Here is a 19322-nt window from a genome sequence, read left to right on the forward strand (position 1 = left end):
GAGTATAGAAAATCAGTCCTAACAATGTTATATTGTAGGACTCGACTGTTTTAGCAAAACATTTCTCTGCTTTTTGGTACACACACACTGATCCAATTTTGGCTTTCTAGTTTGGGTATGTAATTTTTTTTTATGACCTTGAGGAACTTTTTGGAGATATCAAAGGCTTGTACCTGCGCGACCTAATTTGTTTTGCTTTTCTAGGGTTTTTATTTTTTGTTGGTTATTAGTCGCATAAGTGTAGGTCACTACGGAGACAGTCCCTCTACTCCGTCTGTAAACTATATGAGAAATTGCAAATGTGCCTGCACTACTTTGCGCCAAGATAGATTATCGTATATACTTCTACTATGAATAACGATTCCAAATCCTTTGTATTCAAGAGTCTTATTTTGTATTTTCAGCCCCTCTTGGATGACACGTGTTTCGGCGTATAGACTGCGCTTTTTTCAAATCGGGGCTAATTTGATCATCAAAAAAAAGAAAACACAAACATTTTGAAACTCATATGAAATCCATGTCGATTTTCAAAGAATAAATGTGACCCTATTTGTGTTTTATCCACATACCCTGTATTGCAGAAAACATTTCAGCTTGTGTGTTTTTAGTGAACCAGATTGTAAATATGCCACTACGTCGGAGCGGTAGGTGGAGGGATGGGGATTGGATCCTACTAATAGTTATATGTGCGTCTAATTTTATGTGCTGCTTATAGTTATTACCACTGCTATTTAGTGTGATTACCATCATTGTGTTTACCAGAAGATTCCCTTCGTCGCATCTTACCCCTTTATAGCGTTAAGGTTCACACAATATATATTCTTGTCTTGACGATTAATTTACATTCTTGGGCTCAATCCCACCTATACAAAAAAGCATAAATACATAGATATTGGTGTATGGCTTACAATGTCTCTCTCCGAGCTGACATACCGATTTCCTGTGACCATGACTGTAAACACTAATTATGCTTGTCACTGTCTAAAAAGAAATCCCAATTTCCTATAAGTAAGGCCATGAAACTTATTTAAATATGCAGCGTAAAGCATGCAAACCAGTTTAGTACATGATGGCAGTTATTGCATATCAAAGTATTGCTGTTCTTTCCTTCTGGGTAAGGTTAATGGGAAGATTTCTACATTTTTGTTTGGATTTAGTTAATGATAACAATCTATCTTGGCGCTAACAAGTGCAGGCACATTTGCAGTTTCTCTTATGGTTATGTAATTAGTACAAGTAGTACGTAGTGATTTGAGGTTACCCCCGTTCAGGGTCAAAAAATGTAGTTTGGAAAGTTGACTATTGTAAGCCCCACTATACAAGAATTTATTTAACATGGTGCTTGCGCCAAAGCACGGGATCTAGAACATTTTTATATACAATCATCCAACTAAAGTTGGTGCTCATTTATCTCGGATGAAAGGCCGAGTTGTCCTCTTCGAGTTGGACAATATAATGTGCAAAACATTAATACTCCTTCCCATTACCATTTCTTTTAAATGGATTGTGTCCACCCACGTATTCCGCATCTTTTGATATTCGTATCCAGCTTCAGCTTCGGAATTTCTTTTTTGGCAGAGGGTGCTGTGCCTTGATGCAGTGACCGTTTCTTTTAAGGACCTCCATCCCGATGTCGACGGCATCCCTGGTACATATAGCACGCAGAGTTCCCGTTGGCTTCAGTTATGTTTTTTCTAGCCAGCGCTTCGAAGAATTACAGCATGCTTCGGTTCCAGTCTTAAGAAAACGGATACTCTCGAAAGATGTCCTCTTCCATACATTCAACCCTGAAGACTGGGTTCAGAAAATGCTGTGATTTCAGGGACAAGATGTCGCTCACATTCCCTCACCTGCCATGCAGCATGGCACGACAAACTGTCAATACTGTTAAGCAATGACCGGTAAGGAGTTGAAAGAGCAAAAATTGAAATTAGCAAGTCCCCCTCGACTGTCGAAAAAACACTAGTCTGTCGAGTCGAGGGGCTACTCTCCTCGAATGAAAAAAAGCCTTTTCGATCCAGAAGTGGGTCACACAATTCATTCTCTTCCAAGAAGATGAAGAAAATACGCTATAGGTCACCTTTCACCCCTTCCGATTCTTCTCCTGAGAACCTCTCTAAACAAAAGACCTAAAGTCCTGCTCCTTTCGCAGCGTTGAAGACTGACAAGGAAAGGACTAAGCCAAAATACCACGTGCCCTCTAGCTTAGGACACAGGCTAGAAACCCCACAAGAACCTTTGAGGTTTTGACTTGGATGAAAAATCGTCAAAGACTCGATAGAGTTATGGATCGAGCCCCTCAAGGGCTTCGATAAGGTCTTCAAAGACATGAAGCAATCGCTATCCGTGTCGAAACCATTGATGCTATGAGGGTCGAACCCATTGGTGACATTGGTGTTGAAACCAACACCTTTGCCCACTAAACATGCTCAGGAAGTTGAATAATCATTTTAACCCTCAAGTGATTTCTTAAAGTCTTTGCCTTCAATTTATGAAGGGCTTGAACCGTCAGACCCAGATACTCTTCCTTTTGGTTGGGAGTATGGTACCCAAAGCGGTTTATAGTGAAAGGGTCGGATACATTGTTTTCGAAATGCAATAGTTTCGAAACAAAAGGACCGAAAAAAGAAATTTGAATGCACAGTTTTTATTTTTTGTATTTTTTTGGGGGGTCCTTCCGAAACCTTTTTTGGGGGGGAAAAACCAGTATTTTTTCCTATGTGATAAGGTGAGAGAAATAAAGGAAGATCAGAGCCAGTTAAAGCCCCTTCCCCTTCTCTGTATTCATACTTCAAGGAGAGGCTAGAATATGATGTCACAAAGGGTGGCCCAACTGTTCTATGATTGTCACTTACATAAACCAATGAGAAATGATACTTCCCTCCGGAGATGTACCTTTCTCTAATACTGGTCTTTTGTTTTGTTTTTGGTATGTTTGATGTTGGGGCGGTTTGAGAAGAGGCAGCAAGAGGATCTGAGTCCAGAGGAGGAAGCCTTGTATGAGTGGGCTTATTGATCATTTACTCAAAAGAAATCGTTCTAAAGCACCTGTTGTGGAGAAACAGTTATACTCTTAGTGAAGTTGCCAGAGCTGTGGTTAATAAGACTTTCATGTAAATGCATAACGCGCCCTGAGGACAGGAGGCTGAGCCTGCTGCGACGGAGCTCAACAACGGGTCCGCGGCTCCACTCGTAGCCCCCACCCTCGTGGAGGAGGAGCCGCGGCGCAAGCCTCACTTATCCCAGCAGAGATAAGGAGAGAGGGCCCGTCAGACGAGGCTGACTCCGGGTCCGCGGCTCCACTCCTTGCCCCCACGCTTGCGGAGGAGGAGCCGTGGCGCAAGCCTGGCCTTGCACGCATCAGTGCTAGGAAAAGGGGCCTGTGAGACAGCCAACGTCTTCAAGCCAGCTGGGAAGAAAACAGCTGATCGCCTGATCTACGCGGAAGGCGAGAGAAACCATTGAGGATTCAGGGGACGGCTGAATAGTACCGAAGGGCGTCCGGGAGCGGACTAACCCTGGGCCAGCTGAAATTACATTAAAGGGCCTTTTAATTAAAGGGAAGGGTGAGATTCACCAAGAAGTATGAACCATTGTTGAATGGTATAAGACATTAGGGGCCAACCGACCGAAGAGCCAAGTACGTGCTTGAGATCCTTGTACTGTTTGAAAACAAATGCCACCTACCTTTAGAATAAATCTACATGTAACTGTTGGACAGAAAGGCCTAAAGAATTAGCCCCTAGTTGCGCTTCAGTGGGGTGTTGACAGTATGACAAGAAAACTCTGACAGAGTATGCTGATGAGAAGACAGAGCAAATAGTCATGTCAGAAGAGTTGTTTGGGCAGAGAAAATAGTATGAGTGTCAGCAAGAAGGGACTACCAAGGAAAGCAAGACTCTCCCTCAATACCCAAGGAAAGTAGGGCTTTTTCCTGAAGAAGTTAGTTGTACACAATAAAGCTCCAGTTCTTAAATCACACCTGTGGCTGAGTTGTCTATTCCCAACCACACCCTTAACTTATTTTTGGGGGTCCCTCCGAAACCCCTGTTTTTTGGTGGAAAAACACTATTTTTTCCTACATACGAAAACCACAAAAAAAATACATTTAAAAAAAGGCATTCAAATTTGTTTTCCGATCCTTTTGTTTCGAAACTATTGCATTTCGAAACTTTGACTGGACACCACCCAAAGCGTCCCAGAAGCCCTGATCTCAGTCGATGCTAGAAGATTTATATGAAATCTTTAGTAAGCTAGTGGGATTGATACTTCACCAGAGCTTGATTTTGGTAAACCGGATACAGCAGAACACACAGATGCCCCATACAAACATCTTGTGTCTAGGGTAATAGTTTTTAGGGTGGGGCAGGCCAGCTCCCCCATTCGAGCAAGATGATCTGACCGATATCCTTGATAAAGGGCCTCAGAAGGATTCAGTACTCCCTTTTCATATTGCCCTGCAGAAAAGGGTAAAGGCAAACTGCGAGGCACCCAAGGCAAACCCAGCGGTGAACACAAACCTCACCAAGAAGTACAGGTGACTGTTTGTCTAAACATCCTACGCCAGAGAGCCTGGTTGTACAGGTTGTTGAGACATCCAACTCTAAACAAACATCTTATCCAACAATTCTGCCAGACAGGGATGAGTGTTTCGACTCTTGGACAAGAAACTCTGTTCTGATGTGAACAGTGCTCTTAATTCTGCAAATGCCCCTTGTTCCTTAGCAAAATGTACGTTCAGCCTGTGGGACTTTATAGCCATGGATGGTGGCTGACCATATCCCCAAAGGGGAAGACAGAGAGCTTCTGCATTGTAAGAGATGGAAAGGAGGCTACATGTGAGTGTCTTCAATCAGGACTGGACTCTGCTGACAGTAGCAGCAGAGCCATGGTGCCGAGCACAGTAATACGCATGTTTGCATGGTTGAGGAAGTAGGTATTTTCACTTTTACTCAGTTGGACCAGTGAGATGACTGACCAGTCAAAAGGGCCAAAGAAGATTCCCTCGTGGTGGACAAGGGTGAGGTGCCAAATCCGGCCAAGCAACGCCTACTTTGCCATCATCTGCCTCAAAATCTGAGGCCTTAACACCCAAAACCCTGGTGGGAGGCAAACTCTCATAGCATCTATAGGAATGGCAGGTTATTACTTCAGAAGTTGGAAACAGTAACCGAGTGTTACTGCTGCCCCTTTCTAAAAAGGCCTTGGGACTATCCACCGGGGAGTCACTCATTCAAAGTACCAGATCCATTCCTTGTGTAGGCAATTTTGAGCCTGCTAGAGAGGCGCTATAGAACCAGTGCTTGTAACGGAGAGGAACAAAGGGTGGTACTCCTTATTTCAAGGACGGATGGAGGATCCGCACCCATCTGGGACTTGAAATGCTTGAACAGTTCCTCAGGAAGGACCAGTTCAAGGTGGTCACACTTTCTCAGATTCTTCAGGTCCTCCGACTCCAGGATTGGATGGTGTCATTGCACCTTCAGGATGCTTACTTTCATGTGCCTATCTATCACAAGCACAAAGTACATGAGGTTCGCCGTTGGCGGTTATCAGCAGTTTCGAGTTCTGTCATTCGGGCTGATCTCCGCCATAGGGTTTTCACAAGTGGTGGCAGCGAATCTCAGTAGAGGGAGATTCAGGTCTACCCCTACCTGGATGATTGGCCGATCAGGGCTTCTTCTCCCAAACAAGCCCTGGAACATCTCACTATCACCTGCCACTCTCTCCACATACTGTGCTTCTCCCTCGATTACAAGAAGTCCCACATAATACCATCTCAAAGACGCCAATTAATTGGAACAGTACTGGTTACATCCTTGGGAAAAGCTTTTCCATCTGAGGTGAGAGCTCAACGCATTCTGCAGATGATCACCAAATTTCAGAGTGCCCAGAGTCTTCCGGCCTTCAACTTTTTGAGGTTGCTCAGCTTCATGGTAGCCTGCATTTTTCTTGTGCCAAGAGGGTCGCCTGAGAATGGGGTCCCTCCAATGGGCCTTCAGGATTTGGTCTCAATTCTCAGGCAAGATGTCTGAACTTCTTCAGGTTCCGAGCAGAGTTGCACAGGACCTCCTGTGGTGGGCCTGCAAGGGCAACATTCTGAAGGGAGAACCTTTTTGGCAACCATGGCCGGAGTAGTGACCAACTTCTCACTCACGGGGTGGAGGGGAGCCCATTGCAACAATATGACAATCAGCAGTCTTTGTTCTCCATCGGAGTCCAAACTGCACAACAATCTTTTGGAGCCGAGGGCAATAAGACAACCGATGAAGGCCTTTCTGCCTTCTATACGGGGAACGAATGTCCTGATCATGACGGACAACAGTGACCATATACTGCCTCAACAAAAGGAGGCGTAGGTTCACAATCTCTGTGCAGAAAGGCGATGCAGCTCAGGTTCTGGGCAATTCAAGAAGGAATATCCCTAGCAGCAGTTCACCTGTCTGGAGGGAACACTGCAGCGGCTGCTCTGTTCAGGCAGAGCAGTTTCCCACGAGTGGATCTGTTCATGATGAGTGTGCTCTAGGGAACGTGTTTGTAATGGACGGGGAATTTCCACTCCTGTACGAGTTACTTCCAGTCCCCGTCATTCCTCATGTGATTGGGAGGTTGAGAAAGTTTGGGAAATCGATGATCCTAATTGCTCCGAATTGGGCCAGGATGACCTGGTACCCGGACCTTGGACATGTCCATCTGCCCTCCAATGCGTCCTTCAGAGGGTTCAGTTCTCAATCCAGAGGTCAAGACACTCGACTTTCACGCATGGTTTCTTAGAGGTTGAGATGCAAGAATTTGGGACCGTCCAGATGACGACTTCTATTGTGTTTTGGGCAAGAGCATGTTACTATTTCTAGGCACCACAAAAGACCAGGGGCAGGGGGCATTAATAGAAGGCAGTTATTTAAATAAAAGGTGCATTAGCTGAATGAATTTGTAAATTTTGAAGCTTATGCAGTTCTTAGCACTCAAAAATACACCTCCCGTCTCGGAAAGAATGCAGCCTGTACTAAAAATAGACTATAAGCCATTGTGTGGGGCTGACAGAGCACGGGGTAACTCGGCAGCTGTTCCTGTCCATCAAAAGCCAATGGAGACTTAAAGGATTCAAGGCACGAACGAATACTATGGGAAAACAGCTTTTTTTTGTAGAGATTACTAGACCAGATCAAATATAATTTTATTGTGAAGTGGTGAGAGTATGGCGTGATGATGTGTTTATGTATGAATGTTAAAAAACAAGAGCGACTATGCAGCATTATGTAGCTCTTCCCAAACGGAACCCAGCCATGCCAGAAAGAACTGCTGCATCCATTTTAAAGAAGAGCAACAAGTTTTGGATGAGCTCTGCCGGTATCAAGTTGAAGAGTATATAAAGGCGCCTGCTTGCCATTTAGTCTGCAGGAGCCAGCGACGGAAGACAGAATGCTGGTCGGGAATGGCAGTCTTCTGCCATTTCACCAATCCTCATGATCTGTAAAGATTAAAGTTTTCTATCCCTTGCAAGATGGACGCGTGGCCTTAATTCCCTAGAGGGGTGGATTTAATCTGGTGTGAGCGTGATCAGGGGGTACCCCAATGTATTTAAGGGCTACATGTATGGCCTACCTTTGACCAGGCCAGCAACAAAATCCTTGTACCGCTGCCTTTGGAATAAATTCTGCAGCTGGTGCAGAAAAAAGAATGTGGACCCTTTTCAGTGCAGTACACCTATGGGGTTGTCCTTTTTGTTAAATTTGGCAAAGCTGGGGCCCCAGATTGGGACCATTAAAGGATACTTGGCAACGCTTTCAATCTTCAAGCGCACGTTGGAAGAGGCATCTTACTTAAAGATGCCGCTAGTCATGCAATTTCTAAAGGGACTCACTAACGTGTCCCTCAATCTGTTTCAGGTTCTGATTTGGTATCTTAATCTTGTTCTAAAATTCCTCATGTACACTCCTTTTTGAGCCATTCCATTCCTGACCATTAAGATTGCTGACCTTTAAAATAATACTTTAAGTTGTGTTGACATCAGCCCGCAGAATGCGAACTTCAGGCCTAATCGTGTAAGCCTCCATATACTACCTTCTTCAAGGACAAGGTAGTTCTTAAAGTTAAACAGCTTTACTGCTAAACATTGTATCAGACTTTCATTTATCCCTGAAAATTGTTACCATCTTTCCATCCACCCCCACATCCTGGCAAGGAAGAGGAAAGGCTACATAGGCTTGATCCAAGATGAGCACTCGACTTTTACATCTCTTGGATGGCTAAATTGGGTCAAGATGACCAACTTTTTGTTGGTTATACAAGTCACAAGTTGGGACTTGTGGTCACAAAACAAACTTTGTGAAAATGCATCATATTGGGCATTATGAAATGCTACATATTGTCTGATAAAGATCCCGCAGAAGGCCCTAGGACCCATTCCACAAGGGGTATAGCAACGTCTTCTGCTTTACAAAGAGTGGTGCTGATAGACATATGTGCGGGAGCCACATGGTTTTTCCTTCACACTTTTACAAAACATTACTTTCTGGCTTCATCCTCAGGCCAGGAGGTAGGATTTGGGAAGGCAGTATTGCACTCGGTCCATGATAAATCTTAAAAGCACATCTGAAATGCTTGCGCCCTCCTATCCAAAAGATGAGGAATATATGGGAGGGCACAATCCATTGGAAGAACAAGTTACTTAACCCTGATAACATTCTTTCGACTTGATGTTCCTCCCATACATTCTGCATCGGCCCTCCCAACCTACCCCGCAGTAGAATTTCTGTGCTTTACACGTTACTCTGTCAAAGTCTTATTCGGCCAAGGGGATATTAATGTGGATAAAAAAGGGCGTAAAATCGGAACAGCAGCTCGTGGGCGCTGTGTGCGTAATGTGCCTGGGATGACATTAACAATGGGACAGAGGCCCTTGAGGGCCGCATCAACGCACTGCACCCTCCGCTGAAACTTTTTTCCAAAGCAGCTGAAGCTGGCGATGAGTATTTCAAAAGATGAGGAATACGTGGGAGGAACATCCAGTCGAAAGAACGTTACCTGGTGTAAGTAACTTGTTTCTCTAATTTACGAGCCTTAATTAAAAATGAGTAACTTCTGTGTTTTTGCATTCTTAGGAAAACCCTTCTGCAACCCTGGAGGATCTGGAAAAACCTGGTGTGGATGAGGAACCACAGCATGTCCTCCTTCGATACGAGGACGCTTATCAGTATCAAAATATCTTTGGTCCTTTAGTTAAACTTGAAGCAGATTATGACAAAAAATTAAAGGAATCCCAGGTAAACTTTTTGATTTCGTTCTTTAAAGTCCTATTAATTTAGCAGTATTTGAGTTTTGTTTCTTTATATATTTTCATGAATTTAAAAAATGCTGTTGTGCTTACTCTGGTCACATCGAGCAGGTGACACTTGGATTTCTACAGTATTGCAGCATTGCATTTCATGCTCCCCTTGGTTCTCTGGAAACATGTAAAGGAAAGTATTTGGAAACCTTTTTTAATGCATTAACTAGAATAAATTTCTCCGTGCTGCCAGAAAATGTTTAGGGGTTTGAAAGGGGTTTTGATAGATTCCCAGCTTATCTACTTGCCAAACCCCTGAAAAAAGGCATAGGTCTGATAGTTAGATTTGCAGTAAACTCCTTATTTTGTGACATGTATAAATGCAAACCTGCCTGTTTTTTGAAGGGTTTCAAAAGCTCCCCAGACTATAATTTCACATGTCAGAGTGTGCTATATGGAGCAAACTCATTTGTGTTTCAAGGCAGTTCTTGCATTGTGAGCCTGAAGACTGTCCATTGCTGTAGAAACAGCATGTTGTCCGGTCACTGAGCTTCTCTCTCGAGCCCTGCACACATCCAGCACTACTGGATAACACTAACACTTGCCTTGGAATCCCAGTGCGTTTGTTGGCTCAACACATACTCTTCTGTCAACTCTCTCGAAGATGGTCACTTATGGCTGAACATGCATCCATACTAATACAAGACTTAAGCCTAGCGCAACACCTTTACACCTCTGTATCTGGAAACATTTTCTGAATTCCCTTTTTTCATACTGCTTGCTATTCTTCCCAGTTGTTTGTGGAAGTTTAACACCCCTGTACAATTCTGTTCCCAGCTGTTTGTGCCTATCCTCAGTCGGACAACAGATAAAACAGTGGATGGGAAGAGTGAATAAAGTAAAAGTGCATTAATGCAAACTTTGTGTTTCATCATGCACACCCTGTTCTACCTTATATACAATAAATACCTAAAGGGGACCAATTCAAGTCCTCTGCATTATGGCCACCTTTTGTCCTGGTTTTATGGCCCTGCCCTTCATGACTAGCGTTTCTGTTCCATTATATTCTAACACCCACTATCATATGCAATGTTTCATTTCCTTGATTTGCTTGCACCCCACACATTGCTCAAGCTATGGTTGAGTACGATTTATTTTCGAATACCGCTTCCTCAGTTCATCCATTTTCATCAAACGACCTGTTCCAAGTAAACCAAGTTTGGAGAATGTGAATAATATTATTCATTTTGACCAGCAATTATTTTTTTTGCACATTTGACATTGCAAGGCAGTGTTTTCAGTGAATCTAACTTCTAACTCCCACAGATTGCTCACCCTTAAATAGAGGCGTTTACTATACCTGAACTCTACATGGCCCCAGGATTTGGGGGAGGAGGGGAGGAAGGTGAATGTTGCTTCAAGATAGCCTGTCATAGGTCATATGCAACACTGAAGAGTGACATGTTTTGCATGAATTGTGGGTACTGCTGTCTCTCTGGGGTAACCCCTAAATAAACCGTTTTACCCTTATGTAAAGGCACATTAGGAAGAAAAGTATTTGAGTAATGCTTGGTCGCATCTCAAAAGGGGCAGTCAAACCTGAACTGCTAAATCACTTCCCTTCAGCAGTGACTATGATCAACACTAAATCTGTTTTGGCTTCATTGGATGTCATCGCTCCAGTTAATTTTCGGGTTTTAGCTACTGCATACTGAAACTTCCCAAGGGGTGTAAGAATGGCGTTGCCAGTGTCACCAATTCTCAGTTAATTAAAAAAAAGTATATGTATTTCTGATGTTTGTTAATGTGCTTAGAATCACATGCTGTGCATAGGTCCGACATCCAGTGGTCACTGCGGAGTATTGCATTTTGTTTTCCGTAGTCGAAAAGGGGACTTCGACAAGGCGTGTCTGTAACACTATCACTATAGTGACGTGCGGTGTACCCACAATCCCACACGCGTCGAGGTCCCTCAGATTGTTTTTTTCCGCCCAGCTTTTGGTCGCCTTTACGCGGAGCTCCTCGAGACATTGCAAAACATATTTTCTGGACCTTGGTCCTGACTTATTACATTAACGTACAGATCCCTCCCCTCGACGTAGCTGCGAAGCGGTTTCTCTGCCGAACAAGATCTTCGATGGAGGAGACGAGACGGAGGAGATCCTTGGGCGCTGCCGAACACGTTGCCTGGCCTCGCTGGCCAACATACAGTAGGGGAGAGTGGGGGTGGAACTATCTTGTTTCTCTTCGAGAATGCCTTTCCTTTTCCCTTCCCTTTCCCTCGGGGTTGTTATCACCACAAATTATTGCCTCCGCTATGGAGAGGACACCCTTTCGGTTTTGCCCGCGCTGCAAGGGCAAGTACACCTGGAAGGACGAGCATAAACGCTGTAATCGTTGCTTGCCCCTCGATCATAAAGAAGACGGCTGCGCGGCTTGTCATCTTTTAAAACCCAAAACTCTAAAAGAACATAGAGTCAAGAGGTGGGCGGCCTACGCCATGTCGAAGTACGATTACTCACCCGCCGCCGTCGCGGAAAGTGACAAGGAAGGTGATAACACGACCTCTGTTGCGGAAGTCTTAAACCTCTCGAGGGAGCGCTCACGCTCCTCGACGTCCGTCCCCGGCCCCGACGGGCTCGGCTCATGCCCTGCTTATGGGGATGAACACCCCGGCGACAAGGACGCACAAAAGACTCACTCCCATAAGCACACAACCCACGGCTCTTCTTCGTCAAAGACAAAGAATCCATCAGCGCCGAAGGAGACGCAGGGCACCCCGGCTTCTACCTCAGACCGTAAGAGTCTAAAGCCCCACTCGCAAACGCAGCCGCTACCAGCGACTGGGCTTTCCATAGATAAAGGCGCTACCCCAAAACCATCTGTAATGGTCCATGTAAGAGCGCCCGTCGCAGTACAACACGCAACGCCGAGACCAGAAACCTCCAGACAATTTACTTGTCGAGAGCCTAGCGAGGATAGTTTCCGCCGATACCCATAAGCGGACGACGAATGACACGTCGAATACCGCGCAAAGGGTTAAAGACACGCCGAAAAAGTCAAAGGGGAGCCAGGAACTGCCCCTTCATCTAGAGGGACTCCTGGCCTACCGGAAGGCTTTTCAGACGGCGACGGAAACCTTTCTTCGACGTTGTGGGAGAGGTCAAAGCGTTTCCAGGCAGAAAACCCTTGTAGTAACTAATACAAGGAAGAGGGCAGGAGTGCCACTGTCCACCAGCGAGGCACCTCCAGACAAGGAGGGGAAAAAGCTGTATGCCCTGGGGAAAAGAATCACAGCTTCCGCCGCTTTCTCAGCAAGGATCGCTAATAACTCTTTCTCCAGCATGGGGTCTGGCATGGATTCACATGCTCATGAATATTCCCCGTCGTCAGGCTGGGAATCCTCGGTAAAGAAAAAACCAGTATCAGTTTCGTTTCTGATCTGTCTTTCGTAGTAATAACCAATCACTGGTCTCTGCGTCATACTGACCACAGCCAATGACTGCCCTCTCCCTAAGCACCGCCTCTGGCAGCCATCTTCAGATTTTTACCGCACGTTCATGTGTTGGGATCCTCGTGCTATTGCTCTCGAGCGTTAGTGCTATTTTTTTTCACGTTTTTTCTCAAAAACTTCATTTTTTCGGTCAAAAGAGCCTCAAGCTCCACCGCCTCTCCATCCGATCAACGGGGACCCGTGTCGGATTCGTCTGCGCCCCTCAAGGGTGAAGATTTCGTCGAGCTACGCTTTTGGAAGACTCCAGAAGTTTCTCAGGCCCGGTCATGGCCCAGGAGAAGGGAAGCTCGACTCCCGGAAAGCTGTTCAGGGTCTGGCCTGGATGCCAGCTGCAGAACGTCTTCAAGGAGGACGAACACTCTTTTTGTCTTTACTGCCTACATGAGGACAAGACGCACGTGGAGAAGGACTGTGCGTTTTGCGGCAACATGTCGGAGCGGACCATGAAGGACCGCCATCAACGTCTCGCCATCTGGCTGGAAGGGAAGAGCCCGTCCGGCGAGAAGAAGAGGAAGAAATCCGAGCGGTCTTCTAAGACCTTTTGAGGACGCCCCGGCGACGGGGGTCCAACTTAAGGCCAAGCACCGCGAGTCCGCTGGCACCGGGAGCGCCGAACGGTCGGGCTCTACGGGCGCCAGGCTGGGCGCACCCTCCCCGGCACCATCAACCACGAGCCAACGCTCTGGGTCGGGTAAGAGGAAGGCCGAGCACCCGGCGAGGCTCCTACAGAGGCCCCGGTCGAGCTCGAAGGCGGAGGGGGAGCGAGGCACTGTCTCCCCCCCCCCCCCCCGTCAAGGATAAGGCGGTGAGCGCACCTAAGGTGGTGAAGGCCTTAATCCATCCGGCCAAGCCCTCTATCGAGTCTGTCGCGGCGGCCCTGGCTCAGCCTGTGGAGGCTACGCCAGTGGTGGCGACCTCGGGGCTCAGAGTCTCCCTGCCACCTCGGAGGGAGTCTTCTTTTGTGCCCATCGATAGGACCCCCGTGAAATCCCCCGTGGGGAAGAAAAAGGGGGGGCAGGGCGTCGTCGTAGATTCGGCCTCAACCTCGGAGGAGGAGCTGGTCGAAGTCTTAAGCCACGGCCTCGGCGTGGAAGAAGACCGGCCCGTCGGGATGGATCCCGACGCAGGTGACGACGACATCGTCGAGGGTACCGACGGGGCCCCTGATCGCCCGTCGGATTCCCCTCTGCCAGCGCCGCGAGACAGCTCGGCGGCCATTTTGTTGGCTATACAGTCCTTATGCTCAGAGATAAGGACGAGACTACCGTTGCCGACGGAACCTTTCCCGTCGGGGGACCCAGAACCGGGAACTTCTGGGGTTCCCCCTACCAAGAAAAGGATCCACCCTCCTCCTCCTTTTCAGCCGTCGCGCCCCTTCCAGCCCTCCTCCCCGTCCACCCGAGGGGATGATACGGGGACTGACACTGCAGCGACGGGTACAGACGACGAGGTATACGACGAGGATGTACCGTCGTCGCTTCCCACCAGGGCTTCTCCGCCCGACGAGATTGGATCGTTCCACTCCATGATCGCCAGGGCATCCAAGCTTTTCCAACTCTGCCCTGAGAAGAAGGAAGGTTTCCTTTATCAGCGGCGCGAGGCCAAGAGGAAGACGGTCCTCGCAGTGCCTCTATTGGACGACATTTGGGATGAGGGCCTCACCCTCCTCAAGAACCCTTCCACGATGCCAGCTAGAAGAGACCGGTACGAGAAAAAGTACCGGGTCCCGGACACGGCCCCCCTGTGCCTCCGGGCGCAGCCTACCCCGGATTCCGTCGTCTCCGCGGCGGCCAGGAAAAAAGCGGGGGGTGCGGCCTCCACATCGACTTCCCCACCGGACGGCGAGGGAAAGAAATTGGACGCTATGGGACGCAGAGTCATCTCGTCTGCAGCGACGACGATTAAAGCTGCCAACGCCTTGGCTATCGTGGCCCGATACGACCGGGAGCTCTGGTACAAACTGGCTCCTCTGCTGGACTTCTTGCCGGACGACAAGAGGGCAGAGGCCCTGGAGATCCTGCAGGAAGGTGAGGTGGCTTCGGACCACGCCATTACCGTTGCGACGGACATCGCCGACACTGGGTTCCGCCAGTTGGGCAACGGCATTTGCCTTAGGCGGCGTGGATGGCTCAAGGCTACGGACTTCCGTCAAGACGTTCAGACCAGAGTCCTGGACATGCCCTTCGATGGGAACAACCTGTTTGGGAAAACAGTGGACGATTCCCTTCAGGCCATTAAAGCGGACACCGAGACGGCCCGGGCCCTTGGAGTTCTGCAACAACGACGGACGCCCTTTCGGAGCAGCGGAGGCAAGGGCGCCTCCAAAGGTTCCGGCGGCGGTTTCTCCTCCTACCGTCAAGCGGCCCGCTCGTCGTCTCAGGAGGCCTACAGAGGACGAGGCAAGTCTGGCGGACCCCACCGTCGTCGCCAAGGACAAGGCGGCAAAGCCTTGTCGAAGCAGGATTGAACCGGCCGTGGGGTCGGGCCCCCACCGAAGCACCCCGGTGGGAGGCCGGCTGGCGAGCTTCATCAGCGTGTGGGATTCCATCTCCACCGACCGTTGGGTGCTGGACGCCTTGGCCCGGGGCCACGCGCTCGAGTTTCAAAGAAAGTGTCCGCGCGTCCCCCCCGTGGCCAGGAAAGAACTTCACGTCCCTCAACTTCTCCTGGAGGTAAAGGCGATGCTCAGGAAGGGCGCCATCGAACTCGTCCCAAAGAGGCTTCGGGGCTCCGGAGTTTACTCGAGATACTTCCTCGTGAAGAAGACGGGGGGGATGGCGCCCCATCCTGGACCTGCGACGTCTGAACAAGTTCATCAAGGCGCAAAAGTTCCGGATGGTCACCCTCCAGCACGTCCTGGGTCAGCTGGAGGAAGGAGACTTCCTGTCGTCGTTGGATTTGGAGGATGCCTACTTCCATATTCCCATCCTAAAGGGGCACCGAAAATTCCTCAGGTTTGTGGTCCAAGGGCGTCATTACCAGTTCAAAGCCCTCCCCTCCGGACTACGGTCGGCACCCAGGGTGTTCACCAAGTGCCTCGCACCGGTGGCGGCGCAGCTGCGCCGCGAAGGGATCCACGTCTACCCCTACCTGGACGACTGGCTCATCCGAGCCAAGACAAGGGAGCTCGCTGTGGTTCACACGGCAAGGACCGTCCAACTTCTCACGGACCTGGGATTCTCCGTGAACTACGCCAAATCCCACCTGGTACCCGCGCAAGGTGCTCTGTTTCTGGGAGCGAGGCTCAACACAGTGTCCCTTCTGGCCTCCCCGTCGGAGGAGAGGACCAGGACCATCCTGGGCAAGGTGCAGCGGATGTTGGTGGCCGACGCGGCCAAGGTGAGGTCCATCAAGTCCCTCCTCGGAATGATGTCTTCCTGCATCTACCTCATTCCCATGTGCAGGCTCTGGATGCGCCCGTTGCAGGAGTTCCTGGACGCGCGCTGGATCCAAACGACGGGCAGCTTCGAGGAAAGGATCACACTCGACGAGAGCTTCCGACGAGCGATCCGGTGGTGGGGCACCCTCGCGCATCTGACGGCAGGCATGGACTTCCAGACCCCAGCCCACCAGGAGACAGTGACCACGGATGCCTCCCTGGAAGGGTGGGGAGCGCACACCGAAAATCTGCACGCAAGAGGCCTTTGGCTCCCGACGGAGAAATCCTTACATATCAACGTCCTGGAGCTCCGTGCAGTGTTTTGGGCCCTCAGGTCCTTCCTTCCGTCCCTCAAGGGCAAGGTTGTGAGGATCTTCACCGACAACACCACCACCATGTTTTACATCAGGAAACAGGGCGGACCCAGGTCCCCAGCACTGTCCAAGGAGGCGCAGGACCTGTGGCATTGGGCAGTGGCCCAAGGGATGTTTCTGGTGCCGTTTCATCTGGCAGGGATAAAAAACACCATCGCCGACTCACTCAGCAGGGAGCTGCGCTCGTGCCACGAGTGGGAACTACGGCAGGATCTAGTGGACCGCCTCTTCCGACGGTGGGGCACACCCCAGATCGACCTGTTCGCGACGGCGACGAACTCCAAGTGCCGGAGGTTCGCCAGCAGGTTTCCCCAGGCGAGGAGCATGGGCGATGCTTTCTCGTTCCCCTGGGAGGGCCTGTTCCTCTACGCGTTCCCTCCTTTGCCACTGCTAATCCGGCTCGTCAACCAGCTCAAGAGGTCATGGTGCAGGATGATCCTCGTCGCACCTGCGTGGCCGAGGCAGATATGGTTCCCGGACCTTCTGGACTTGTCAGCGTCCCCGCCAATCAAGCTGCCGGTGGACGCGGATCTGCTCTCCAGGGAAGGAGGCGCCATCCTCCACCACGATCCGAAATCGCTGAACTTGCAGGCCTGGCTCCTGCAGCGCTAGAGTTTGGAGGATACGACATACCGGCCGACTGCAGAGAGGTTCTTGCAAAGGCCAGGGCATCCTCGACTCTTAAATGCTACGGACACAAATGGAAGAGGTTCTCTGTCTGGTGCCACGCACAGAAGATTAACCCTCTACGGATTACGGCTCCCCAAGTACTGCCGTACCTGCTGACGCTGGACTGGCACACGCGTCCATCAAGATTCATCTTGCTGCGATCTCCCGATACACCAGAACCACGGGGCGGACGTCCTTGTGGTCTCATCGTCTGGTGAAAGAGTTCATGAAGGGACTGTTCAGATCGTTCCCGCCGGTGAAGGCTCCGGCCCCTGACCAAGCTCATGGGACCTCCGTTCGAGCCTCTGCACTCGGCCCCGTTGAAGTTTCTGTCGTGGAAAACAGCGTTTCTTGTGGCCATCACCTCCGCACGACGGGTGGGAGAGATCCAGGCCCTTTCCTGCAAGGCCCGTACTTGACTTTTCACGACACGAGGGTAGTGCTCAGGACGCACCCCTCCTTCATGCCCAAGGTACCGTCGGACTTCCACCTCAACAAACCCTTGGTGTTGCCTGTATTCTTCCCGTCGCCTTCGTCGCCGGCTGAGAGAACTTTGCACTCGCTGGATGTGGCTAGAGCGCTGATGTTCTACGTGGACCGCACAAAGTGTTTTCGGAAGACGTCGGAACTCTTTTTGTGAACTTTGGACCTGTCAATCAGGGGAAGGCTCTCTCGAAGGCTTCCATTTCCAGATGGCTCTCCGGCTGTATCATGTACTGTCATCGGTTGGCAAACCGACCGCTGCCTGGCCGTCCGAGAGCCCAATCCACCAGAGCGATCGCAGCTACCACGGCGTTCCTTTCTGGTGTGCCCCTGCTGGACATATGCAGGGCTGCTACGTGGAGGTCGACGCACACCTTCACGAAGTTCTACTGCGTCGATCGGGATTCCAGGGAGGAGTCCAGGGTCGGCCAAGCAGTGCTGCGCAACCTGTTCGCCTGAGGTGAGCCTGGTGGGGAGGTAAGATGCTTAATGTTGAGTTTGATGTAATGCTTAATGTTGAGCCTTTGCCACCTCCCGTGGTTGTGCATGTGTGTACTGCTATGTATTCTTTATTCATGAGCATGTGAATCCATGCCAGACCCCATGCTGGAGAAGGAACAAGTTACTTACCTGTAACTGTTGTTCTCCAGCATGGGTCTGGCATGGATTCACATGCGAACCCTCCCGCCTACCCCTCTGCGGCTCTTCACTTGGTCATACTGCCACTTCACGTGCTTCCAAATCTGAAGATGGCTGCCAGAGGCGGTGCTTAGGTAGAGGGCAGTCATTGGCTGTGGTCAGTATGACGCAGAGACCAGTGATTGGTCATTACTACGAAAGACAGATCAGAAACGAAACTGATACTGGTTTTTTCTTTACCGAGGATTCCCAGCCTGACGACGGGGAATATTCATGAGCATGTGAATCCATGCCAGACCCATGCTGGAGAACAACAGTTACAGGTAAGTAACTTGTTCCTTACTAGCAAGCTACGCAGACGCACAGTGGAGCAAGCTAAATAGCGACGCTGAAGAGGCACCAGAACTCCTGCGTACACGCCTTCTGGCCACAATCACAGAAGGGACACTAGTGAACCAAAGCATCGTTAAAAACACTTTAGATGCTGCAGAGACTGCTGGGCGTTCCCTAGTCCAAGGGATACTCCCCAAACGCCATGTCTGGCTGCGCAATTCGGGGTTTAAACCTGAAACACAGGCTTTCCTGATCAAACCTATAGAGGATACCTATCTCTTTGGTAAGGCAGTTGATGAAGCCCTAGAAAATGCTAAAAAGGAGTTTGACACCATCAAGACCCTTGACCAGATTTCTAGGCCCCCTAACAGACGCGGCTATGGCAATAAGTGCTTTTTTCATGGCCAACACCAGCAGCAGAATCAACAACAACACTCTGCCAACAACTGGTCCTCTAACCAGAGTAATAGTGGCCAGTACAATCAGAGAGGCCAACGCCGTGGCAAGGGGAGAGGTCGGTCCTCTACCCCTAGAGGCTCCCAGGCCAATAACGGCAAATGACCCGAAGATTCGGGTCCCCTCCCATGCATCGCTGGTCAGGGGCCGGTTAACATTGTTTCTTCCAGCATGGGAGGGAATAACATTAGACCGTTCGGTACTATC

The 19322-nt window shown here is 49.5% G+C and overlaps 1 protein-coding gene across 3 annotated transcripts in view; it reads left to right on the top strand.

Moving 5' to 3' along the window:
• The window catches only part of UPF1 (UPF1 RNA helicase and ATPase), a 1138135-nt gene that overhangs the window by 168082 nt on the left and 950731 nt on the right, over positions 1-19322 (top strand). For all 3 annotated transcript variants that reach the window (XM_069649320.1, XM_069649322.1, XM_069649321.1), the window contains exon 6: positions 9105-9266. In XM_069649320.1, coding sequence (XP_069505421.1) covers positions 9105-9266 — 162 coding nt within the window. The remainder of the gene's footprint in view (positions 1-9104; positions 9267-19322) is intronic.

This window comes from Ambystoma mexicanum, chromosome 1p (genome assembly GCF_040938575.1).
Source record: "Ambystoma mexicanum isolate Mex_15411 chromosome 1p, UKY_AmexF1_1, whole genome shotgun sequence".
NCBI classification, from domain to species: Eukaryota; Metazoa; Chordata; class Amphibia; order Caudata; family Ambystomatidae; genus Ambystoma; species Ambystoma mexicanum.